Raw genomic sequence first — 26,118 nt, 5'->3', positions numbered from 1 at the left:
CTGAACAAGAAGTAGGACTGAGTGGACTTGTAGGCTCTAAAGTTTTACATTATTTTGTTTTTTTGAGTGTAGTTACGTAACAAAAAAAATCCACATTTGTAAGTTGCACTTTCAATATAAAGAGATTGCACTACAGTACTTGTATGAGGTGAACTGAAAAATACTATTTCTTTTGTTTATCATTTTTTACAGTGCAAATATTTGTAACCAAAAATAATATAAAGTGAGCACTGTGCACTTTGTATTCTATGTTGTAATAGAAATCAATATATTTGAAAATGTAGAAAAACATCAAAAAATATTTAATAAACTTTGATGGGTATTCTATAGTTTAACAGTGGGATTAATTGCCATTAATTTTTTGAATTAATCGCATGAGTTAACTGTGATTAATTGACAGCCCTAGTTTAGAGATTGCAGCTAAGTTCCACCTTTGTCTGCTGGTCTCTCAGTCACCTCTGTGCCTTCTTTCACATGGGCCACAATGTACGATTCCAGATATCATCTGCCTGACCACTGACTAATTCTGCCATGCTGCCTATAGTGACCATTCTTATTTAGAGTGTGTGTGTGGGGGCGGGCGGGAGGGGTCTCTACACAGCGCTTTAATGTCGGCTGTGTAGACATATCTCAGATCAGTCTGACCTGCAGATTTGCGAGGGAAGAAACATGAGCACAGGATCAAAATGCTGCCATGACTTGCGCTTGGAATGAACCCACCATTTAACCTGCAAAGAACTGCCCATACTCCATGCAGTTGTTTCTAATACTGTTAAGACTGTTAAATGTATAACTTTATCCACAGCAGGACTTTTTCAAAAGCTTGAGCACTTCCACTCTCCATAGGGAGAAGATCTGCTCTAGAGAGACACGAAGGTGGGTGAGGAAATTTTTTTTTTTTTACTGGACCAACTTCTGCTGGTGAGAGAGAGAAGCTTTCGAGACACGCAGAGCTTTTCTTCAGATCGGGGGAAGGTTCTCCCAGCATCACAGCTAAATGCAAGCTGGAACAGATTGCTTAAGAAGAAGAGCTCTGTATAGCTGGAAAGCTTGTCTCTCTCACCAACCGAAGCTGGTCCAGTAAAAGACATTACCACACCCACCTTCCCTCTCTAATATCCTGGGACAGCCATGGCTACAACCATAGTGCATACAAGATCTGCATTTACTCCCTTTCCCTGACAGTGCAAGATTGTTCCCTAGTTGACCATTCACTACTATTTTGCCCACTGTAATTTTAAATGTGTGAATTATTGGAGATTCTACCACTTCCCTTGGGAATCTATTCTACCAGATAATAATTATAATAATTTATTCTACCAGATAATAAAACTAAGTTTTTTTCTGATACTTCTCTTCAATCTGTTTCTTACTTTCATCCTATCCCTCTTACTCACACCACTTTGTACTGCCCTAGCTACTGTAATTTCTTTCCTTTCTTGCTGTTAACACTTTTCAGATGTTTGCTGTAGATGGTTAGCATGGCTCTCCATAGTCACCTGACACAGGCTGTATGGTGTGCACTGCATGAGAGTTCTTTTAATTTTCCTTTTAAGTCAATCCCTCCAGCTTCCTAATAATTACTGATATTTTTCTCTGAATCCTCCCCATTTTATCAGCATCTTTCTGGTAATGAGGTGCCCAAAACTGATCATGTGGCTCTTTGTTTCATTGCAAACCTGTCGAAATCAATACTATTTTCAGGAAAGATCATTCAATAGTCACCTCTCATGGTATAAAGCAAGCAAAGAAACAAATGCTCTACTCACAGGAGGCTGAAATGACTGTCTTTCGGTGTGAAGAAAATAGCACTAGCCCGCGGCTCACTAGAAGAGCCATCGGTGCTCTGGTTGGGAATTCGGGGTTGCCTGAGGCGCTCTGTCCTTGCAGCTTGGCTGCTAGAGAAGTCCCCAGATTCTACAGCCAGTTTTGAATTCCACCGATCTGTTCTGGTTGATTCCTGTGTCATTCCAGGTTGACCCTCTTTTCGCTCCAGGAACATGCTGACGGGCCTGTTCTTTTGTGCTATGTGGGCTGGGGGGCTCCCTTTCTTTGCAACAGTGAGCCCTTTAATATCCACTGATGAGGTTGGTGTAGTATTCACAGTCTGGCAATTTTCCCCTTTGCTCTGGGGATTCAGGATGAGGAGAGATTGAGGCCTGTTGTCTTTTTTTTTGGAGGGTCTGAGAGACACTTCTTGTGAGGGCTCCTTGATTCTGCTGTGCTCAGTCCTTTGCAAGGTCTCTCCCTTCCCTTGTCTCTCAAACTGCTCAAAAGCTTTGCGTTGTTTCTCCAGAATTTCCTTCTGCTGGCGGATCTGCTCCATCATCTCCCTCTCGTTTTGCTGCTGCAGCTGCTTTTGTCGCTCCTCCTTCTCGACATTCAGCTTCTCAAGTCTCCTGATAACAGAGTCTGAAGAATGTGCATCTGATGTAAAAGCAGCTAGGCTTTCCTCTTGCTTGACAGGAGGGTTTTCTCCTCTCTCTCTGTCCAGGGCTTTGCCCGGGCCCTGCTTGCCTGGCTCCGTATCTTTCTGAACCCCAGGAAACATAACTGGTCTTTCTTCCTTTTCCATTAGTTTGTTCTTCAAGTTATTCTCCACCAGTGATTGATTTGCTTTCTGAGTGTCCTGTGGTGGAATGTAGAAAGTAGGCAGATTTCTAGAAATGAAGGTCTCTCCTGGATGCATCTTGTAGATAACATTCTGGGTATCACAGACCACCCGCTCCTTAGTAGCAGGACTCTCTGGTAACTCAGAACTTGATGGTGTCCTTTTTCTGTTAGATAAGTTGCTGTTCACATCTGCTGAGAAGAAGGTTGTGTCCTGCAAATCAGGCTTAGGACTGTGAGGTAAAGAGTCCTGGGTCTCAGTGGAGACAGACTGCATGTCTTGCTCTTCTAAAACTGGAGAATCAAGTTTACTCTTCTGAGTATCCTCACAGCTTAACATTTCTAAGCTCCCCTGAGAGCTTTCACTCTCTGGGGTTCCCTGTGGAGAATGAAGGACCTCCGACACCAGCTCTGTGGACCACCGACGCTCCTCTGAGGGAGACACCCCCCCAGTGGACCGGACCTTAAGCAATTCCAAGCTAAATATTGCCTGTTCCAATTCACGCATTCTCCGGCTTTCTCTTTTCGCGCGGACCACTTTTTTCTGGTTGAGATCCTCCAGTGATTTGGGCCTCTCTCTCACAACTACTTCCTCTTCAATGTCCATGCCACTTTGGCTGCTGGCTCTCTCGTGTCTTTTGTACAGTAAGTCTCCAGAGCCATCTACTGGATCAGCATGATTCACCCGACTATTCTCTATTACTGATTTATGTTCCTCTACAGCTCTCACCCGCTGTTCAAACGAGCCATCCTCCCACTTAGATGGGTCTGAGCCCCTAATTTTCATAGCATCTGCCTCCAGTCCATCCTCTTCTCTGACTGACACTCCATTCTCCAGCTCTCTCTCTTTTAGTCTCTCCTCTTTTAAAGCTGTAAATCTGCAAGAATGAGAAAACAGCAGATTTTTAGAGTGTTTCCTCTTCCATTGCTTGGATACATTGTATTGATTCTGAAGAGACGTTTAAGAGAAAGTGCCTGTGTTTGGTTTTAATACCTTAGCTAAACACACATTTATAAATCAACTGAGACACTGTACATGGGTATTCTACATAACATGATTTTTGAATTTTCACCTGCTTCATTCTTTCCCCAGTTGTGAATGACACTGGTGTCTATTAGTGAGAACTGCTGCTTTCCTGACAATGGTGGCTCTAAACTTTCTCAGTATTTTGTTTTTGTTTTCTTTTGTAAATTAATATACCCAGGGAAGCACAGTTCAAATGCAACATCTAGTGTTTTGGTCATGTTCTATACCAGCTTTCTAGCTGGGTTGATTGAGGTACAATCAGGTACTAGTGACTTGCAGTGTATTTAGAGTCATTATTCTGGCTCTCATCTCATTTACAGTAGACTAGTGAGCCCCAACCCTTTCAGACAGTTATACCACCTCAGCAGAGTAAAGCCTCAGCTGTGTGCTTTCAACTGAAGGCTCTGCTGATCAGGAGACTGGTGTTTGGAGCAGACTAAGCTCCACTGTGGGTTACAGAGAGAGTGGACAACTGAGTGGGAGGCATGTAGCGGCAGCACAGGGGCCCAAGCACACCAAGGAAGGGGAACATGATGTTCTAGTAACAAAAGCCTGAAAAATGCTAGTATTCATGCCAATTGCTGGGAGTCATTGCTCCAAAACACACAGCCTTCATGCTACACAGTCATCTTTATTCAACATTTCACTTTTGTGTCCACCGAGGTTGATCACGTTACCTTTGCCGTGCTATGTATCCTCTGCATGCTGCTTGCAATAGGATGACTTTATTTCTCTTGGCCCTGCAGAGTCTCTTTGCGCAGTATCCTCGCCAGCCTCCCTGTATACACATGGCTGCGGCATGCCTACGTCTAGAACATTCCCGCCAATAGTTCTGAATAATGAAGGCTGCAACCCGCATCTGCAGGAACCTTCGCCTCTCCACAAAACCTCGCCAGTAGGCCTGGAGAACGAGTGCTGCATTGCTGAGAAGAAGAGGATCAACTAGGGAATCTTCAGCTTGCTTTCTACTCTGATAACTACGCCAGTACCTCTGCAGAAAAAAACAGATAACATTTCTTGGTAATGTGTCTGGTACCAGATTCATTTAGAGAGCAAGACTCATGAAATAAACCCATTCTCCTAATAAACATGTGCCGGGCATTCAGGCTGTATGGCCTACCCCTAAGGAAGAGTGGGACACCTTGGCGGGTCTGACACAGTGATGGGGTTCCTCCAAGGGAGGGTTTAAAAGCTGGGGCATAGAACAGATCCTATGGATCTGTGAAAGAGGGCACAGTAAACTTTGCCCAGGACACCAGGTCAGACCACTATTGGTAGGAAAAGTTTCCTGGAATCTTTAATAGCCACTTGGATAAGTAACAAGGCCTCAGTTTAAGAGTGCATCTAAAAGTCAGATCCAAAGTCAACTGCTTGCTGTGCCTAACTGGGAAGGATGAAGGACTAGGCTGATTTTGCCAGGATGTGACCCTGTGTTTCAAGGGAGTTATACAGGTAGGTTTTTCAAACCAGATACTTCAATCGCTAATGTCTTCCCATCCAGTTCTGAAAAACTGTTCCCTTCTTAATATGAAATCAATAGCTGAACAATACAGTACAGAACTCCCTCTCTCATCTCTGCTCATAAAATATGCTATCCCAATTACCCTGGAGAAGAAACAAATTAAACAAAAAATGATACCACCAATGATAGGATTCATATAACTTATATTGCAATAGCACCTAGGAAATGGACTCCATTGTGCTAGGCTCTGTACAAAAATATAACAAAGACTGTCTCTGCCCAAAAGAGCTTACAAAATTTAAAATGAGAGTCACTTGGTTGACATGACAAACAAATGAGAGAAGCACAGGTTCACAGTGAGAGAATTATAATTAAGGCTACGATTTGGTCACAGCAGTCACAGATTCCGTGAGTTTACCGGACCTCTGTGAGTTCTACAGCTTCAGGAGGTGGAACTGTGTGCCCTGCCCTGCAACTGGGGCTGGCTGGAACTAGGACCCTGCAGTCCCAGCCCTGCAGTTTCTGCTGGGGGCTGCAGCTAGGGCTGTGTGCCCCAGCCCTGCGGCATCCTGGGCTTGGCAGTGGCTGTGCACCCCAGTCCTGCAGCTTCCACCTGGGGCTGCAGCTGGGGCTGTGTGCCCCAACCCGGCGCTTCTGCAGGGGACTGCAGCTGGGACCATATGCCCCAGCACTGCAGCGTCCTGGGCTTGGTGGGGATTGCAGCCAGGGTCGTGTGCCCCAGCCCAGCGGCTTCCCCAGGGGGCTGCAGCCGGGGCCGTGCACCCCAGCCCTGCAGCTTCCCCAGGGGGCTGAAGCCAGGGCTGCGCGCCCTCCTCGTGGCATCCCAGAGCTGCGCCTGCTGCTGTGGCCACTGGAGCCGGGGCTGTGCCCCCTGCCATGGTAGGAGGCTCGGCCTGTCAGTTCCTCCCCGCTACCTACCCCTACCCCTCCAGTTATTTTTAGTAAAGTCACGGACAGATCACAGGCTCCGTGAATTTTTGCTTATTGCCCATGACCTGTCTGACTTTTACTAAAATAGCCGTGATAAAATTCTTAGCCTTATTTGTGATCAGTGTCATAAGCAATGGGTCACAATGCACCAGCTGCTTACCCACCATTGAGTTTTGCAGGCATCACAGCATAGATGGGTTTTACGAAGAAGTTTAAAGGAGGATAACGTTTCGGCTTTGAGGGGTTTTACAGGGAGCAACTTCCACACACGTTGGGCAGCATGGGAGAAAGCAAGATGGTGCATGCTGGAAAGTTTCACACGTGGGCAATCAAGGGTGGTGTCACTGGTGGAGTCTATGTCTATAGCATGTAAGAGATGATAGACTAGGCAGGGATAGGCCATAAAGGGCCTTAAAAGTGAAGACAAATAGGCTGTGTTGGACTAAGGTGGAGTTAGAGGAAGCATATAAAGATGGGGTGATGTGGTCAGAGCGAGGAGCCAGGAAGATGATTTTTGCAGCAGAGCTTTAAATGGATTTAAGGATTCCAGTGTCACAAGCTTTCCTTTTCTAATCTGCCTTTCCCTGCCGTAGAAGTACATTGTCATTATTCATTATAATAGGATTGTAAGCTCCTCAGGCAGGAACCTGGTCTTTTGTGTCTGCAAAGTGCCAGGCACAATAATCATAGAATCATAGAATATCCAGGTTGGAAGGGACCTCAGGAGATCATCTAGTCCAACCCCCTGCTCAAAAGCAGGGCCAATCCCCAATTTTTTCCTCAGATCCCTAAATGGCCCCCTTGAGGATTGAACTCACAACCCTGGGTTTAGCAGGCCAATACTCAAACCACTGAGCTATCCCTCCCCCCAATAATGATGCTATACATAGTGAATAACAGTATTATCACCTACCTGTATGATCACTGCTGCCTGCCTCAAGTTCAAGAAGTGCCTTCTCTCCAGTATAGCATGGAACCAACGCTGCAGGAGAATAATCCTCCGGAGCACCTCCTGATGCAGCAAATCCTGCAAAAGCTGGCGCTCCCGCTCCTTCATGAAAACCTAACAGGCAGCACATGAGGAATGAAGACAATGTGTGTCATGCTTCCCCAGCCACAGGAGACACGAGTTAATGCCACAGACATCTGTATCTGGAATGCTCTCAAGTAAAGAGCTTAGCATTTGACTTTACTTTGGGATACCTATGAAAGGCTTCTGGACAGTTACCTACAGTATGTGGCTGTGAAATGTTGGATGTGTATCACAAGATATAGCAGCCGACAAGTAAATTCCCTTTCTAGAGTGAGGAGTAACTCATAACAGTGAGTTAGAGAGACAAGAAGAGCAGCTCTGTGTAAGCTGAAAAGCTTGCCTCTCTCCGCAGCAGAAGTTGGTCCAATAAAAGATATTAACGCACCCACCTTGTCTCTCTAATACTCTGGGACCGACACAGCTATAACAACACAGCATAGAATAGTAAGTTATGTGACAAAGCGTGGAGTGATTATTGGAGGCTAACTTGTTTTAAATAGCATGATCAGACCATCCTGGCTTCACAGAAAGCAACAATCTCTAGTAGTTTGTGTTGTGTATGACATGATTAAAACCCTTCTCACTTAATCCATTTCCTTTTGGTAAAGTGGGACAACAGTCGTGTCAATGCAAACGTGTATGAAAACCAAGTTACCACATACAGGCAGACTTTATTTGTCAGTGCAGAGTCTGAGCCGTGGGTAAGTATTTACCATTGTTCTCCCAACTTGATAATTGTCTGGACTGAGCTTTATTTTCCTGAAGAAATCATGGATGTTGTGCTTAGATGGGCTGATTCCTTGTGGCAGAAGAACATGGAAATGGTCCACAAAGTCCTGTAAAATTAGAAGCCACCAAAGTTAAATTCTAAGGGCAGTGCTATGTCACTGTTACATAACTATTTGCTGGCCAAATGAGGTATGTTTTAGTAAATTAGCAGAAACATAACTGACATTCAAGAACTGCAGTATTCAAAGATTCCTTCATTATTATAGATGCATAGATTCCAAGGCCAGAAGAAACCATTGTGATCATCTAGTTTGACTTCCTGTATAATACAGGCCATGGAACTTCCCCACAATAATTCCTAGAGCAGATTTTTTGGAAAAACATCCAATCTTGATTTAAAATTGTCAGCGCTGGAGAATCTACCATGACCCTGGGTAAATTATAGTACTGGTGACTTTCAGAATTGTATGAAAGACAAATAGGAGATACTGCAGTGTCTGCCTGCAGAGGAACACTCAAGAGATTCTGTGAAAATGTGCAGTGAATCCTGAGAAACAATCATTACCGGAGGGATTTACCAGAACCTGCAGAGTATCTCAGAAAACACAGAGCTTCACAACATTACCATTTTGATGGTTCAAACATCAGACTTGCTAGAGTCCTTGAAGATAGATACCCCAAAGAAAGAAGGGGTTCAGGTTCCCTACAGAGGAAATGATAGTCCTTCCTTCTAACAGCTTTTGTAACAGCCATGGCAGTATTCTCAATGCCATAAATAGCTGCTATCCATTCGTCTTACTACAGGAAACAAACTGGGTGGTAGCTGCTGATGAAAGAACCACACACACACAGAATAAAATGTGATAAAACCACCAGGTAAAAAGAAATATTTCCTTTGAATAAGCAAGTCTGTGTGAACCAAGGCAGCCTCCCCGGAGCTGTGAGGTTTGGGAACCTCTGCATGATGGCTAAATGCATTTAACACTGGCAGATTATGGCAGGAAATGCCAGCTCCCTGAGTTAGGGCTGACTGGCCTGAGCAAATTATCTTCATCGAAAGGAAACAAAAACAGAAACAAGTAACAGGAGGCTGCCATATGAGCTCATTCCTAAACGGAAGAGATTATCTGGCTCACAGTTACTATGAAAAAACTTCTTTATAGAGAGCTCAATAATAAAATATTAAATTAAGAAAATGTGATTGAAAAAAGGTTTACTTAAAATAAAATCGACCCATAACTATTCCACTTTGTTGATATGGCCCAACTACAGTTTAGGCAGAATTCTGCTTGGTTTAGGAACAGGCTCAGTTCTGCAGTTGGCTGTAACCTCTGATAGAGATATCTACCTTTAGGAGGTTCAGTGGGCCTAGCGCACTATAATTTCATTTCTGGAAACATGGACTTGACTCCTCTTAGGTCACAATGTGGCTGAGTGAATTCATTCTAGAGTCTAATGCACATTATGGTCTTGATTTTAGATGTGTGTGTGCAATTATGCATGAAAATTAGGTACACATTTCTGTGCAAACAACTGCATGACTGGTGGTTTTGGTTCAGAACTAGAATAGCTGAGGCTTTGCAAGTTAGAACTTAGGTGCATTGGCAAAGCTGGCCTAGCACATGACCACCCTCCATGCCTGGCTCCAGTCAGCGATATTATTCACTCACTTTTATGAACTCTAAATTCACCTGCATTTAGAAATAAGAGTGTGTGTAAAAAATGGGCCACCTCAATCTACCAGGATATGATGTTTTATCAGAAATGAATAAAAACTAAAAGCACTTCGTCTAACCTGGAAGGAATATTTGCAGCTGTACCCAGACTGCCGAATTCGAACTGTCTCCAGCATTCCTGTGTATCGCAGCTGCCTAAGCACCAGGTTGTCACTGAACCTCAGAGGGAGCTGAAAGAGAAAAACAGACAGACAATGTTACTTCACCCAACCACAAACACTTCATAAACTCATGAGTACCTAGACATGGAAGTTGATTGAGAACATGACATGTTTTTGTATGACACACATGTTGCCAATAGTATGATATGGACTCCCAGTAACTAGTCCAAGACCACCAACTTGTTTATTACTGAACACCCATTGGAAGAAAGGTTTCAGAGTAAGCCGTGTTAGTCTGTATTCGCAAAAAGAAAAGGAGTACTTGTGGCACCTCAGAGACTAACCAATTTATTTGAGCATAAGCTTTCGTGAGCTATAGCTCACTTCATCAGATGCATACTGTGGAAAATACAGAAGATGTTCTTATACATACAAACCATGAAAAAATGGGTGTTTACCACTACAAAAGGTTTTCTCTCCCCCCACCCCACTCTCCTGCTGGTAATAGCTTATCTAAAGTGATCACTCTCCTTACAATGTGTATGATAATCAAGTTGGGCCATTTCCAGCATAAATCCAGGTTTTCTCCCCCCCCCCCCCCCCGCACAAACCCACTCTCCTGTTGGTAATAGCTTATGTAAAGTGATCACTCTCCTTACAATGTGTATGATAATCAAGGTGGGCCATTTCCAGCACAAATCCAGGATTTCTCCCCCCCACCCCCGCTTTATTTATGCTGGAAATGGCCCAACTTGATTATCATACACATTGTAAGGAGAGTGATCACTTTACATAAGCTATTACCAGCAGGAGAGTGGGGTGGGGGGGAGAGAAAACCTTTTGTAGTGGTAAACTCCCATTTTTTCATGGTTTGTATGTATAAGAACATCTTCTGTATTTTCCACAGTATGCATCCGATGAAGTGAGCTATAGCTCACGAAAGCTTATGCTCAAATAAATTGGTTAGTCTCTGAGGTGCCACAAGTACTCCATTGGAAGAAAATGGCTTCAAAGCATTACTGATCGGGCTGGATTTAAAATGGTGATCTAGTGGATAGACTCCATTATCCCACAAGCCAGCCAGCTTCGTTCCAGCTCTGTTTATAAATTTATAGTCCATGATACCAATTCATCTTCTAAAAAATGTAAAGGAAAAATGTTATGTACAACTAAGTTAATTTGAATAATGAGGTTTATTATGAAAGTATCTTCCTTTTTTCAATTAAAATTTCATATGGATTTTTTTTAAATTAAAGCTGGAAGCCCTAGTGCTCATTCATGGCAGACATGAATTCCAGACTTGTAGAACTTCAAAGGAGACAGCTCAAATTATTATTTACATGATGACCAGAAGGGTCATTGTGGTTTATCAAGAAAGAATAATATTACACCATATTGTATTGTACCACCATACATGTTTAACAATGGTCTCTGCACACACTGACTCATCCAGGAGGTCCTTTTTCTTCTTTTCAGTCAAGCATAACAAATTCACACCCCAAAGTATTTCCAAGTTATTGTGGGTTTTACCCAGACACTTAAGAATTAAGGGTGAAAGTGCATCCTAATAAACCACTCATGCTGCAGTCAGGCAGCTGTTCTGTGAGAGCACCTTTCTTATCAAGTTCTGGGATTCCAATGAAACTCCAGTGGGACATTGTGACACATCTGTATGTTGGAAGGGGACAGTGTTTGTTGTTTGTGGTATCTGAAGCAGCAATGATTAGTTACAGTGTACCTAAGCACCACAACTGCCAGGGTTCATGTTAATGAACCATCCAAACAATGAAATCATACACCACAGTATCTGGAAACAACATAGTGAGAGCAAGACAGAGTTTGACCTTTATCTCCAATTTTATTCTCTTCAGTGAGGGTGTGGTGGGTGGTTAATGCAAAAACGGGGAATGGTGTTTTTGTTACCAAGCATTTGGCAATGATAGATCTTTACCTTTTCAGCATTAGATCGAATGCACTTGACAAAATAAGGCTCTGCTTGACCAAGAGTCTCCATCAACTTGTTGAGGGATGCCTGCAGCAGAAAATAAAAATTAAAAGCTGGAAAAAAGCTAGATGTGACCTACACTGAAGTTTCATACATTTCACCCATGAGAGGAAACTGAGGAAATTATTAACTGTGACAGGGTCAGGCCAGATGGCTACAGGAGAGTAACAGAAAGCAGATATATTAGCCCCAGGTTAAGCAGGTCCCTTTTCCCTGGGTAAGGTAACAGGGAAGGTTCCAGAACAATCAGGAACCATCTGGAGACAATAAAGCAGACAGGCTGATTAGAACACCTGCAGCCAATCGAGAAGCTGCTAAAATCAATTAAGGCAGGCTAATCAGGGCACCTGGGTTTAAAAAGGAGCGCACTTCAGTTTGTGGTGCGCGTGTAAGGAGCTGGGAGCAAGAGGCACTAGGAGCTGAGCGTGAGAACGCGTACTGTTGGAGGACTGAGGAGTACAAGCATTATCAGACACCAGGAGAAAGGTCCTATGGTGAGGATAAAGAAGGTGTTGGGAGGAGGCCATGGGGAAGTAGCCCAGGGAGTTGTAGCTGTTGCACAGCTGTTCCAGGAGGTACTCTGGACAGCTTCATTCCACAGGGCCCTGGGCTGGAACCCGGAGTAGAGGACAGGCCCGGGTTCCCCCCAAACCTCCCAACTCTGGTCAGACACAGGAGGAGTTGACCTGGACTGTGGGTTCATGAAAACAGCCAAACTGAGGGCTGCCTTGAAGCTCCAAGGCGAGCAAATCCGCCAATAAGCACAAGACCCACCAAGGTAGAGGAGGAACTTTGTCACACAACTTAAGAACTGTTTCTGACAGAGCAGAAGTCAACTAAAACACCAAAGAGAAGTACATTTTATTCCAGGGTCATTCAATTCAGCACCAGCTCCACAGACATCTCTAGATATGCTAAACATGTTAAACTTGAACATTAATGTCTTCGTATCCAACATGCAGCTATAAAGACACAAATGTTCTTTTTTCACATGAATAGTTGCCTTCAGGAATAGCAATGGCAGCTCATGTGACCTATACTGTACATACTGCATTTTGAGATAGGATAGTTTCCAGTCCCACCTCGTACAATTAGACATCAGGTTTTTAGTACAAAAGGGAAATGAGCTTTGAATTTCACTTTGCAATGATATATATTTTACTGGGAGGCCCAAGAGAATTATCAGAGGGCCGTGGGGGACAGCATAACCACTGATCTGCTTTGCTCATTTTCAGAAATCCATTATTTGGAGGACATTCCAATGAAAATGAACACCCCCTTTCCTCCAAAATCTCCATAAACATCTGACTCTGCCTCACAGGGTTTTCTTGTACTGGAATCAGAGGAAGTTATCATTGGTGCATGGTCTTAAAATGGAGTTGGCTGGTTTCTTTCAAATCAATTCTCGCAGTTTGTCTGATATCCCTTTATCCAGACTAGCCTCCCATTCTTTCATATAGCTCAATTTATAGTGAATTCCTTAGACTACGAGCATTGGCCTTTTCATAGAATGCTCCTGGTCAGAACTGTTTTGAACCGGATAGATTTTCTACCATATTCTTTTCTCAACTGAGATGCAAAAAGCTGCGGATACTGGGCGGTTAGGATTTCCTAGATTCCCATTTCTTCCTGTACTGTCTCTAGACTTCAAAAACATTTTTCTAAATAACTACCCAATGGAACATCAGTATTAACCCATCATGCAGAGGCTTTCAGATCTATTCTGGGCTTGGGTTGAGTGAGACAGATTCCATCTAGAGCGCCCTCTAGATTCATTCTCCTAGAGGCACAGCCTGGTGACATTAATGCTCTAGCAGGCCATTTGGAAGGGTCCCAGACAAACTCCATCTCATTGCTCTTGCCACTCATCTGTGGAAAATGTATGACCTCCTCATGTTGTGTGGAGAAGAGTGACTGTTTGCATGGAAATTCCAGGTAGACAGATTGAAGTTGGCTCTGCTTTTATGTTGCAATTTGTAACAAACGTGGAGCACTAACTGTGCCGAAATTATCTCTTATTTTTGCATTATTTGAACAATTTACTTAATATATGTACAATATATAACTGGATTATTTATTTATTTAAAAGAGTCTCTCAATAAAATGTCATTCCTAATCCCTCTAAACTCGCTACATTTCCTAAGTACTATCTGTAATGAAGTGTTAATCCCCCCACCCTCCAAAAAAGTTTACATGAAGCTAAGGACAGACACGCAATCATTTTGCTTTTTGTTGAATTCCATCTTCATAGCCTTCATCTGCACTTTGGCTATTCAGACTGCAAGCTCATTGAAACTGTGGCCTTGTCTTCACATGTATATGCAAAGTGCCTAGCACACTACTGGCATGATCTAAGTAACGATACATCCTAACATCAGTTAATTATGGGGATGATTTGATTCTAAAAGATATTCTGCTGTGTATTTATTGTATATATTATATGCATAATATATATTCAAAGGGCCACTAGGCATTATAACATTCCCTCCCCCCGCCCCCTAATAGAGAAGGACCCAACCCATTCAGTTATTTCAAAGACTGAGGATACATCTACACAGCAACTAGTCAACCAGAGGCTAAAGAGCTGTTTCACTTCTATGTAGGCTTCTGGGTGTGAGCTGGAGCCTGGGCTGTAGGACCATGTGCAGTTGAAGAGTCCCAGAGTTCGGGCCTGAGTCGGCTGACACGGGCCTGCCGCTGGTTTTTCTTTGCTATGTAGACATACCCTTAGATTTCCCCACAATTTTCTAAAATGCACCTGTGGTCCTTCTGCATCTTTGGAGCTATATGCAGCTCTACATGATTATGTGCCTGTAAAGTAACTCTTAAAAACAACCAAAAAAGCTTGTTTATTTCTCAGAATGAGCACAACATACTGGCTGCCTCCCTCTTCCCCTCTGGTTCTTGCCCTTGGAAAATGCTGGGCGTCACAACTCTAATTTCATTTAACTTTCATAAGACACAAGTATTTGCTTATGAAAATAGTCTGGTGCAAACCTGTGAAACTTTTTATCAAGAACACTGCAATAAACCCAAGAGGGCATGGGCTTGGGTCACACAGAGGAAACACAGATGTTTACTGTGTCACATTTTGGGTGACAGAGTCTGCTTTGTGGCTGCTACCCAAACAGCCAGCTTTACAGCTGCTCTATCACTCATGGATTTTTTTTTTAAAAAAGACTCCTAAAGTCAAGGACAGAGTAGCACAGATGCATCCAATCAGAGGGAGGAGGAAAAAGCTGTAAGGAAGAATGCTATTGCCCTGCACTGGCTCAAATGGTTTCAAGTCACAGCTGTCATTATCACAGCCTATTGTAAGAGCAGCAACTTCTTTGAACAGAAATCTTAAAGTGGGGCAGAAGAGTAAACATAATAAAAAAAATCAAAAGAAAATGATGCTATGCTCCTTTTTTCCCTTTCTTCTATTTACAGAGGATTTCATGCTACAATGACAATGAGCCTGTCATTTCTATCACAGTATAAATGTGGAATGATTTAGTCTCTCAAGGGGAATATTAAATTCCAAACTGGATTAGTGAGGTGAAATATGCAGTGCATTTTTGTTTACTTAGAACTAACAATTACAAGATACTCAAGTGATTATGATAACTTTTCCAGCAGAATACACATAGAAACAGGATATGGAGTTTATTTAACTTGCTGTCATTGGAGCATTTTAAGGATTCCTGGTGACCATGTATGTGACTGCAGTTAGAAAATGACTGCTCCTATCATTGCAAACAATTGGCTGGTGCACTGTTTGGGAAAGACAGCACGAACGGGGAGAACACTATTGTGATTCTGTGTCACAGAACCACTTGGACCAACTTACGTAGCTATTTATTATCTATTAGTGCGGTTCTACTGGTAAATATTTTAGATCTACTTCTTGCACAAAAGAACACTCCAGGGAGTGAAGCTGTGAGCATGAAAGCCAGCTGAGGCTTACCTTTTTGTAGCACTCCCTCTTTCTCTCGGATGAGAGAGACAAGGGCACTTGTTGCATTCATGTTTTGTATAACACGTTTCCAGAAATTAACTAATTCCCAGAGAAACATTTTTGAAATTAACAGGCTAACTAGAAAATATTTTCTATAAACTAGACCACATGCCTGATTTTAAATGAAATTTGCTCTCTAATACTACCACACACTTGTGCATGTGTCTTGAGACTTGACAGCTGCAGTTTCCAAGTCTGCATCCACAGTGACTAGGGTGGAGAAGTTTTTTTAGCTTCAGTTACCCAAAATGGCAGCTTAACTGGTGCAGAATAGTGACAGCACAACAAATGCTGGCCTCAACAAAATTCACATGCGTTTCTGGAGCTAAAGCAGCAGTGTTTTCCCTTTGGGGCTCTTCCAAGGAATTACATTCTAACTGGCATGAACACAAACTGAACTTGAGATACACATCATACCAATAATTACACTTTTAAATACCATCATTTTCCGAATTCTTTTATTGATGGATTCCCCAGAGAAACCCCCACAAAGGGGCCTGTTTTCAGAATTAGGTGCCAAGCAATAAGACATGTATAAAAACCTGTGCCTCATTTGTGCATGTGTAATTACCACTGCTGCATTCTGGGGGTTTACAGTTCCTCCCCCCAAAACTGTCATGTTGCATTTGAAAATAGAATCAGGGACACTATTTGCCTTTTTTCCCCCAACACAAAATGAAATTGGCATAGTGATAGGGCCAGAGAAGGAGCTAGGCCATGTATGGGTATGTGTGTAAGAAAAATTAGGGAACTGGGAAAGGCAAGGACAGACCCCTCAAAAATCATGTTAGAGATTGAAAAGACCAGGGACTAGTCCATCCCATGGTCAATATAAGATTGCTCCCTACAATACTTGGCTGATTATTTTGTCCACTCTAGTTTATAATCCCTGAGCAAAAGGGTTTCCACCATGTCCCTTGGAAGATTACGCTAGTCTAAAACCCCAATGTCTGGAAGTTTTTCCTGATAGGCTGCCTCAATCTTACATTTCTTATTTTCATCCCACTGCTTTTTGTTATACTCGCCCTAAGTAATCCCTCTCTTTTTTAGTATTTACATCCTTTAAGTATCAGTAGACATATGTCCCCTAAACATAATTGCTTAGCCAAGCTACACATACTTAGCTGTTTTCATGTTCTGAATAGGGTTAAAGAGGAGAGTTCTGTGCCTGTGAGAACCATACTTTGTATCTTGAGGACCCATGCAGGTGTTTGTTTTGAGTGCACCCACGACCAACTTTTTTTTCTCTTGCGCATCTTCACATTTAGAGTAAACACTGTAAATTACCTGGAATTGTGCACTGATGCTGGGTGGTTTCTTCTTCTTATGGAGGTGGAGAAGAGACTTTGTAATGCGATCGTGCAGTGTCAGGTTAGTTAGGTGCTTAAGAGATTTCACCTCCAACAAGTGCTGCCAAAAAACCCAAAACAAACGAAGAGAGTTTTTATACAAAAAGAACTTTGACTACATATGGTCTACCTTCTCCCACTGTATCCCCAATCCCTCTCCCCTTAGGGTAATGATCCTATGCAAAGCCCCCTGCAATATTCACAACTGGGAATTTTTATGGTAGCCACTAGGCTGGTCACTGTACAGACTATATATAAAATCCCTGCTCCAAACAGCTTACAATCGAAACATGCACATAACACAGCAGGTTTGTGTAGATCACAGGAAAGGGTTGTGGGAGGGGGCTGATGAGTGACAGTCATAGGAGCATGTGGCTTTGTAGATTTGCTCCTGTATATGCATAATTTTCAGGCCTCTTTGATGCTCCAAGTTAGCAAAAGCTTAGAAGAGTCTATTTAGATTTAATGCATGCTGTGTGTTCATATATGGTATGATGCTGGCAAACCAGATGCCATCTCATGCGAAGGACCCCTTGTCTCAACTGAACAGTGAGAACTACAGAGCTGGAATCAGTCTGGCTCAACTGTGTTAGTATTATTAAAATAGGTATTTGGATTATCAGAAAGTGTTTAGACTTTACTGAATGCTTGTGAGTTGCTGCACGCATTAATCTCACTTATAAAATCTGTATCCCATATTGTAAGGTAATGCATAAGCATTTGTATTGTGAGCCTCTGACACTGTATAAATCACCAGACAGGAGAGAGACATTAACTAGTGTGAAGTGCTAGTCTCCAACAGAAGTTGTTACATCCTGGCCAACAAGAAAGGCCCATCGTCACCAGATGGACTATTGTGGAACATTAAAGAGGACAAAAGATTGTGGTGCTCTGCTCTCCCACCCCATGAAGATGAATCATGCAAGTGGATTCCTTCATCAGCTGAGTTCGCAGCCCACAGCTCATGGGAGAAGGGAATAAAACCCACTAACAAGGAGGAACTGGACCTCTATGCTGTTCGGACTTTGGGACGCAAGGTTTTCTAGGCATAAGCAACAGAATGCCAGTTAGCCCTAAAGGACATATAAAGCTTGTTATAGTTTATATAGAATATTCTATTACCTTTTGAAATTTAAGACTGCAACTCATTTGTGTGTATGTTTACCTGCTTTAACTGTGAAAATAGCTCATTTCATTTTTTAATAAATCTGTATATAGTTTGTTATAGAATTGGCTACAAGAGTTGTCTTTGTGAGATGTAAGATGCAATTGACCTGGGGTAAGTGACTGTTCTTTTGGAACTGGGAGTAACTGGACTATTGATGTGATTCTTGGTGTAAGGGACCATTATCACAAAGGTATGCTTACCTGAGTGGCAAGACAGGTCAGGGTACCCAAGGGGCCTGTTTTACTTCATGTTAATGCTGTTACAGTGCCTGAGGAGTTTACAGTTAATAATTGGTTGGTGAAATCTAAGTATAGAACTCAAAGCCAGTTTGGCATTTGCGGCCTGGCTCTTAACAGTCTGCCTTGTGGTTGGTACTCATGCTCCTGAGCCGCTGCAGGACAGTATGGCATATAGCAAGTGTAAAGCATTATTAAAAAATAAGAATTATAACCAATACAATTTAGTAGCTAATTCAAGGCATAAAATTCGAACAATTATGTTGCAGTTAAAGCACCTTTCTAGCCTTTTTGGGAGCAACAATAACTTTATAATGCAGTTCAGAAATCACAGACTCCCAAAATGTGCCCTATGGAAATCCTCCATCATTGTCACAGGTGTGGCTTGTGGAAACTATGTGCTCCAACTTGCTTTGCTCCATCTTGATCAATAAAATCCCCCACTGGCATGTACACTGTATTGCACAATCTGATGTTCTGCTGAGATTACATATTATATTGCAAATAGGCAACAAGGACAGGCTACTAAACCTACAATGCTCAGCTTACTCAACTCAAACAGCACAGCTCTGCCTTCTGCAGCAGCCAGACTCTCCTACTGGAATAGAGATGCAGCCCCCATGTGTCTGGGAAGTTGCTAATGGGTTCTGTAACTAGGTAAATTTTGGGAGCTTGGTCTACCCCTAATACACAGCTGTCTCTTGCATCTGCAGATAAACTGAAACATGCACACAAGGACTTGTAACTATCACCAATTATCTTAAGGAGGTATTAATCACAACGTATGACCATTGCAAAATGTATTACATGCATACAGCAAATGAATGTGAGTTGTGCACTTAAACATAAGTAGCAAGCCTTGGTTTCATTCCTTTGAACAGGAAATTGTTGATGGAAGACAAGAGTTTTCTACTGGTTTTGGTCAGAGCTTTGACTGACAGAGCGAGAGAGAGAAAGTGAGAGCAAGAAATCCTCAGATGACTTTTTTCTTTGCTTGAAATACACAAGTAAAAAAGAAAGTAGTGGATTTTAGTTAGAGTGAGTTAGTTTAGTTAGAGATGGAAAAAAAGTAGTTCAAGTCCATCCCCTTGAAGTATACTGTCCCCAAACCAAATATGTAATGGCTACTTCAATTAACTCAATTTGCTAACCTCCTACGCTTATTTCTATACTTATTTAGGTATAATGTGTTATGCATCCGTACAAATTTTTCCTTTTGTTCCTATAGGAGAAGCAGCACTTGATTATTTGTTCTCTACTGTTTAATGTACAAATATGGATTGCCCTCCTCAAATTACAGCACTCACACTGAAGCTTCTGATAAGATCTCTGCATCAGAATACCACCCTACCACATTCTAACCCAACCCTTGCCATCAGAAAAAGTTTGTTCTCTCTCCACATTATTGTAATTGAGTACCATACATTTTATGAATAGACACTGCTCACTATACAGAATGATACTTGATGGGTTTGTGATTTGGTCTACTAGCCACTTGAGATGAAGTGAAACCATTTAATTCCACAATCTGTCTAGAATAGAAGTCAACAAAATGAAAGGAGAAGTCTTTGTGTTTAAAAATCTTGCACCCTCAAAAGTATTCTGTGCTTACATTTTGTGGTTCGTTTTTAATTAAATATAATTCTTATTGGAAGGCACACAGCACAAACCAGACATTCTTTAATCAAAGCAGTGTCAATAATGACCATAAAATGCTATAATTATGCCAGTGATAGATGGCGGATCTCTTCTCATCTTATGCCATCAGGCACAGTAAGTACTGTCAGAAAATAAAGGAAACAGCAGGAATGTTTAAAATGCACTTTAAATAGAATGGAAGTTACCAATATAATACAGCACTCTAATATTGTAATTAACTAATTATAAACATTTTCCTAGGAAAGGAAATCTCCACCATGAAGGTAGATGGCCTGAAAAGTGTTCTGTATATATCAAGTACAAAATTTTTTGAGTGATCCCTGGACATTTCTTTCAGTTTATAGACTTAAACTGAAGTGGGCCCAGCAATGAACATGCAGACCTCCCTCAACCCTTGTGGCGATATTTCCTCTGTTGGCTCTCTTTAACTTCACAAAATGAAGGTTAAAAAAAAAAAATAGCTAGCAGCATCTGAGCAGGAAGGAGTCCAATGTCTGCACAGCTCTCTTCCAGGACAAATGAACACAACTGTCCCCGAGAACTCTGCTAACTTTCATTGCGATAAAATAAAGAATAACCTCAAACAGATCAGGCTGGAGTTGATATGCACAGCTTTCATATTACAACAGAAACTTGGTAAACCACACTTTAGAGATGAACAATTCACTTTGAATTGGCTCCCCCCAAATTGACAAAGTATACATTAAACAGAAGTTAACATTTAACGGCAGTGCATACAGTATATGTGCTGCCTTATATACTCCAGGAACAAGAGAGGTAAATGTGTTTGTTCACTCACCTTTGGAAGATTGGGTTTGGCTTTGAAGTTCTTGTTTCGCCTAAGGAAACAATAAAAGGGCCATATTAAAACAGGCATAAGGTTACGGCATGGGATTATGTATTTACTGCTGAGTTATCATTTTAACCCTCTCATGGCAGAAGCTGAGATTTCCCATTCGGAAGCCCCAATATCTTTAGCATCAGTGCCAATAGTCAAAATACCCACGTCAGAAAGAATTGACACTATTTGAGATCGTACAAATTGAGAAGAAAAAACATATTTAGTAGAATGGATACACACGAGTTAATGAAAAAGACCCTTCAAACCACTTATAGCAATGTTTTCCTGTAAGCTGCATAATAGCCAGGTTTAGTATGCATTCCACATACCCGTTTTCTCCATTTCTTTGCCTATGTGTGTCTGTGAGAGGAGAGGGTGGGACAAAAGGGAAGGTGAATCCATTCAAAAATCTGGATTGTTACAGATCGTGAATAATGGGGTAGTTGGCTGTTTGTGAAGAACAGCAAGAGGGGATATGTAGGGAACAGATTCACCCATCTGCTTTAACACACCACACGTAGTACCTTACCTATGGCTAATCTGGCAGCCTCTTCTGAAACCTATGATGAAGTTGGACTATAAATCAACAACATGGGTTAAGAAAGGGCCACCCAGGCCTCTCCAATTGAAGTAGATCATCTCCACATCTTGTTTCAGTGATTCATTTAGTGGAAGCCTCTTCCCTCTAGTGTCACTATATAGCACCACTGTCATATCACTTGACCTTAGCTCTTCTTACCCCTTCCCTATTCTTGTCTCTACAAATGTAGGCCTGCTCTTCCAGTGGGAAGAGACCACAGTGGAGAGAAGAGGAGCTATCAACATGGAATGCTAAGAGACTGAACTAATCATGTTTACAGTATATTTATACAATATATCCAAGCCTTGGGACATCCAAGTCCACTTGGAACTCAGACTTTTTGGACTAGCACCATGTTGTGCTGCTGTAGGTCTCTTGCCCTGGCTGTTCACATTTTTGTTATTACCCATGCAACTCAGCACACTCTAGGAATGAGGCCAAAATCCACGCCTTTTGTACTAACATGAGAATGCCGTGGGCCCTCTCCAGCAGCTTGCTGTTGGTTGAATTAACAAATATCCCATCTTTGTCTAGGAAGGAGCTAGGACTAGAGAGTCGGCCTTGTCGGATTCCCATCCTGCCAGTCCAGCCAACTCCATAGGTATCACTGTAATGAGAGACAGGTCAGTCACAATGTGCATTTTAAAAACACATCTATTACCTGGTTCTTTAACAAAAGGCTTTGAAAATAGTTATTACAATTGCTGAAAGGTTCTAAATTAACAGAGTATAAAATCGTGTGATTAGAAAACACCAATCACCAATTTTCCCCCTTCACCAATCATCCACTCCTACACAAGTTCAGTACCATACACAAAACCTAGATGTCATCTAGTCACCTAGCTGTATTTTGAAGTATTTTTAGAATAAAATATTTATTTGGGTGAGCAGGAGCACAATAGCCTATAGTTCTTTCATTCACAAAGTGATACTTCTGATCAGTAGATAATTATATATCCCTAGAAGCACTTTGGTTAAGAGCTTAGAACTCAGCTAGTTCTCTGCTACCTAGAATGATATAGTTTAAGACTTCTGGTGATGCCACAAAATCAGAGTGTAGTCTGGTGTCCCATGCTTCACAGTCATTTCCGTCATGGAAGATGAAGGGGAAGAAAGCAAAATGCCTAAGAACATCTTGGGGAAAGGAGGTGCTATGAACTCAAGACCTTAACCCCAACACGACCAGTCTGTCACAAAGAGAATCACCACATTGCATCTGGTCTAACCTGGCAAACAAAGGATTACCTATCCAATTTTTCCTACTCTGTTACAGAGCAGAAAGTGTTCCAGAAAAATGTTCTACTGCCAGACATATGTGCCTTTAAGGTTCTGGAAGACGTGACCTAAAGTCTCTCCCCTTTAAATAAGTGGCAATCAGGTATTGTTATGTTTGGAAGTCAACTACCAGAGCCAGATTCTTGCTAATGAGAAAGGAAAACCGATGAAGTGACACATCAAAAGGGTAATTAGAGAAGAAAGTAGAGTGGTGTCAGTTGTCTCTTCCCCCAAGTCCTGAAGGCCCACAGCTTGGACCATGGAGCAATATGCCACCAAACTACTGAATACAATTGCCTTGTCATCAAATCATGGTTCCTTTTAAAACCAGCCACTAGTTTCCTGTCACAGAGATTTTTGTTCTAGAGAAAGAACAACTTCTCAAAAGTCAATCACCACAGAATCAATTCTGGCCTGGGAGCTATGACTCATTCTTTGACCAGTGTGTGTAATTTACAAACAGCTTAGGCAGAAAGGGTTTAATCGTCAGTTGCTCCCAGAATTCCATCTTCTGTGCCTTCACAGATGGGCTCTCAGCCTTAAAAAGTCTCCCAATTGCTGGGCAGGGTCCTGGGAGAGATCCAAAGTGCAGGATCTTGAGCCGAGTGATGCCTCCACTCAGGCAAGTTACTTGGACTTATCTGGGCAAGAAAGGAGTAGGCATATCCAGGTCTAATGAGAACTCCCCTACTCCCCTTTCCACCAAAATTCTTTGAAAGAGCCCATGTTCTGCTCTTGACCACTTGGTGATAGGAGAGGTTAGCGGGGCCTCTTTTGAGCATGCAGTGAGAGAACTTCACAGCAAGTGCCAGAAGAGATTGGTGGGGAATGGAAATGTTGAATGGACACCAGTGGGAGGGGCAGATAGATGAATGTATGTGGCAGCAGCAATTGACCTGTATGCAAAGAGATCACCTCTCCATGCTGCTGTCTAGTTCCTACAGGGTTTGTTCAGAAGCTTGCCAGAATGGGATTTACCTAAGGAAAAGTGCATGGTCCCTAGCTGTCAGGGGAGGAGTGGTGTATATGAGAGGAACTCTTGGATTCACTGGCTGCAATGCATCCTTTCCAGATCCTGGCTGGGGAAGGTGAGCCTGGCAGATCCTTATGCTACTACAAAAACATGGATCCAGGCAGGAGGACAACCTAGGAAATCAGAGCAAAATTGAGAATGGGCACCCGCTTCCCTATGCCCCTTGAAAGGAGATCCACCATACTGAAGCTGATAATGAGACATGGGGAATTTGAGGTGGAAAACAGAATAGGGGCAATTGGAGCAGGGAACCAAAACCATCTTATGGCTTATCTAGATGAACAGTTAGGGCATGGCAAGCAGAGATGCAAACGTACAGTGCGCTAGCCTGCTACCACTAACTGTTCATGTGGACCCAGCTACTGCACCCTAAAAGCTCCCTAGTGTGCATGGACGTACTCCTGTTTCAAAGCAGAGTATGTCAATGTGAACTTGGGAACTTTTAGTACATGGTAACAGGATCCACATGGACTGTTAGTGCACTGTGGATTTACACCCCAGCTTGCTGTGCACTAATTATTCATCTAGACAAGCTCTAAGAGCAGCTTAGAAGAAGACTTAGCCCATTTATTGCGAAGCAGAACGACTCAGTCTCTCCAGCAGGCAGTGCAAGAGAGTGATACTGGGAATGAAGCCCAGGTGCCTGAACATGGAATTGCAAACTATTACTCCGGGCCTTTTTCTTCTTCATTTTGTACTTAAATGGTTCAACCTATATTTACTACAGTCCTATCGATCACCATTCAACGTAACCATTTTCCTACCATTGCAAGGGCCCTCGGCACTTGTGCACCTCAGTCCCTCCTGTTGTCTGCCCGTGGTACATAACAGTCTAGTCTCCTGAGTGCTGGGATTCTTTAGTCTAATTTTATTGGTTGGGTTTAGTGTGCGGGTGCTAGGTGGCGCTGGTGGCCTGTCATATACAGGTGACAGTTTTCAGAGTAACAGCTGTGTTAGTCTGTATTCGCAAAAAGAAAAGGAGTACTTGTGGCACCTTAGAGACTAATCAAATAAATTGGTAGTCTCTAAGGTGCCACAAGTACTCCTTTTCTATATACAGGTGGTCAGACTAGCCAATCTGGTGCTCCCTTCTAACCTTAAACTCTATGGCTCATCATAGTATCTGGCCTTTGAACCCTTTAGATTGAGACAGCACATGGTTACAAAGAGACTCTCCATGAAGTCTGTGAATAGAATTTTAAATTGCATTAAAAGAGAAGAGAAATGGTTATTCACTGTAACGGTGGCTCTTCAAGATGTGATGCAGACATGTATTCCACTTAGGTGGGTGAATGCCCACTGCACAGGAGCTGGAGAATTTTGTTTGTTTCTTCTTTGAGTAGATGCAGCCCTGTATTCCACTTAGGTGACTCACAATCAGTACCCACAGCAGTCGAGCTTGGAGACTACTTAAACAAAGGACTGGAAGGCTGCATTCCCAAAGTTTGCATCTGCTCTGGATGCCACTGTAGTAATGCCATAATGGTTCCTAAACGTATGTACGGATGACCATGTGGCAGCCCTGCAAATGTCCAATATTGGAGACATCACTTAAGAATAACATTGATGTAGCTTGCACTCTCGTAGAATGAGCTTACACCCACCGAAGGGCAGGGTCGAAGCTATTTCACATGCAGCCTTAATAAAGGGTGTTATCCACTTAGTAATCGTCTGGAGAGACTGCCTCTCCCATCCACATACAAGATAAACAGATGAGGCAAAGCACAAAAAGGTAATCCTGTCCAAGAAGAAAGCTAGACATCATCTGACATCTAACCTGCGAAGGCGCTGCTTCTCAGGGGACAAATGTGGCTTAGAAAAGAACACGGGTAATTATACCGCCTGGTTCAAATGACAGAGACCACTTTAGACACAAATTTTGGGTGCGGCCGCAATGTCACTGTGTCTTTGGAGAGCTGCATATAAGGAGGCGCTGCCATCAAAGCCTGCAACCCACAGACTCTCCTTGAGGATGTTCTCACCATCAGGAATGCAGTTTTTTTGACACAAGAGAGGAAAGGGTCAAGATGCCAGAGGCTCCAATGGAGGTCCCATCAGAACTGCTAAGACCGTGTCAAAGTCCCACAAAGGAACCAGTACCCGAACTGGCAGATGGAGATGAAGAATTTCTTTTAAGGGTATGTCTACACTACGAAATTAGCTCCATTTTATAGAAGTCGATTTTTAGAATTCCATTTTATACAGTCAATTGCGTATGTCCACACTAAACGCATTAAGTCGGCAGAGTGCATCCTCACTACCGTGGCTAGCATCGACTTACAGAGCAGTGCACTGTGGGTAGCTATCCCACAGTTCCCGCAGT

The 26,118-nt window shown here is 42.5% G+C and overlaps 1 protein-coding gene across 4 annotated transcripts in view; it reads right to left on the bottom strand.

The window, feature by feature from the left end:
* Positions 1-26,118, bottom strand: part of MYO9A (myosin IXA) — a 467,674-nt gene that overhangs the window by 45,183 nt on the left and 396,373 nt on the right. For all 4 annotated transcript variants that reach the window (XM_073363174.2, XM_073363176.2, XM_073363175.2 and 1 more), the window contains 9 exons: positions 21,951-22,094; positions 20,866-20,905; positions 16,942-17,064; positions 11,601-11,681; positions 9,608-9,718; positions 7,797-7,919; positions 6,964-7,113; positions 4,315-4,628; positions 1,770-3,488 (listed from right to left, as the gene is read on the bottom strand). In XM_073363174.2, the coding sequence (XP_073219275.1) occupies positions 1,770-3,488; positions 4,315-4,628; positions 6,964-7,113; positions 7,797-7,919; positions 9,608-9,718; positions 11,601-11,681; positions 16,942-17,064; positions 20,866-20,905; positions 21,951-22,094 (2,805 nt within the window). The remainder of the gene's footprint in view (positions 1-1,769; positions 3,489-4,314; positions 4,629-6,963; positions 7,114-7,796; positions 7,920-9,607; positions 9,719-11,600; positions 11,682-16,941; positions 17,065-20,865; positions 20,906-21,950; positions 22,095-26,118) is intronic.

Source organism: Lepidochelys kempii, chromosome 10, assembly GCF_965140285.1.
Source record: "Lepidochelys kempii isolate rLepKem1 chromosome 10, rLepKem1.hap1, whole genome shotgun sequence".
NCBI lineage: Eukaryota > Metazoa > Chordata > Testudines > Cheloniidae > Lepidochelys > Lepidochelys kempii.
The sequence above is the reverse complement of the archived record's forward strand: the minus strand, read 5'-3'. Positions and strand labels throughout refer to the sequence as shown.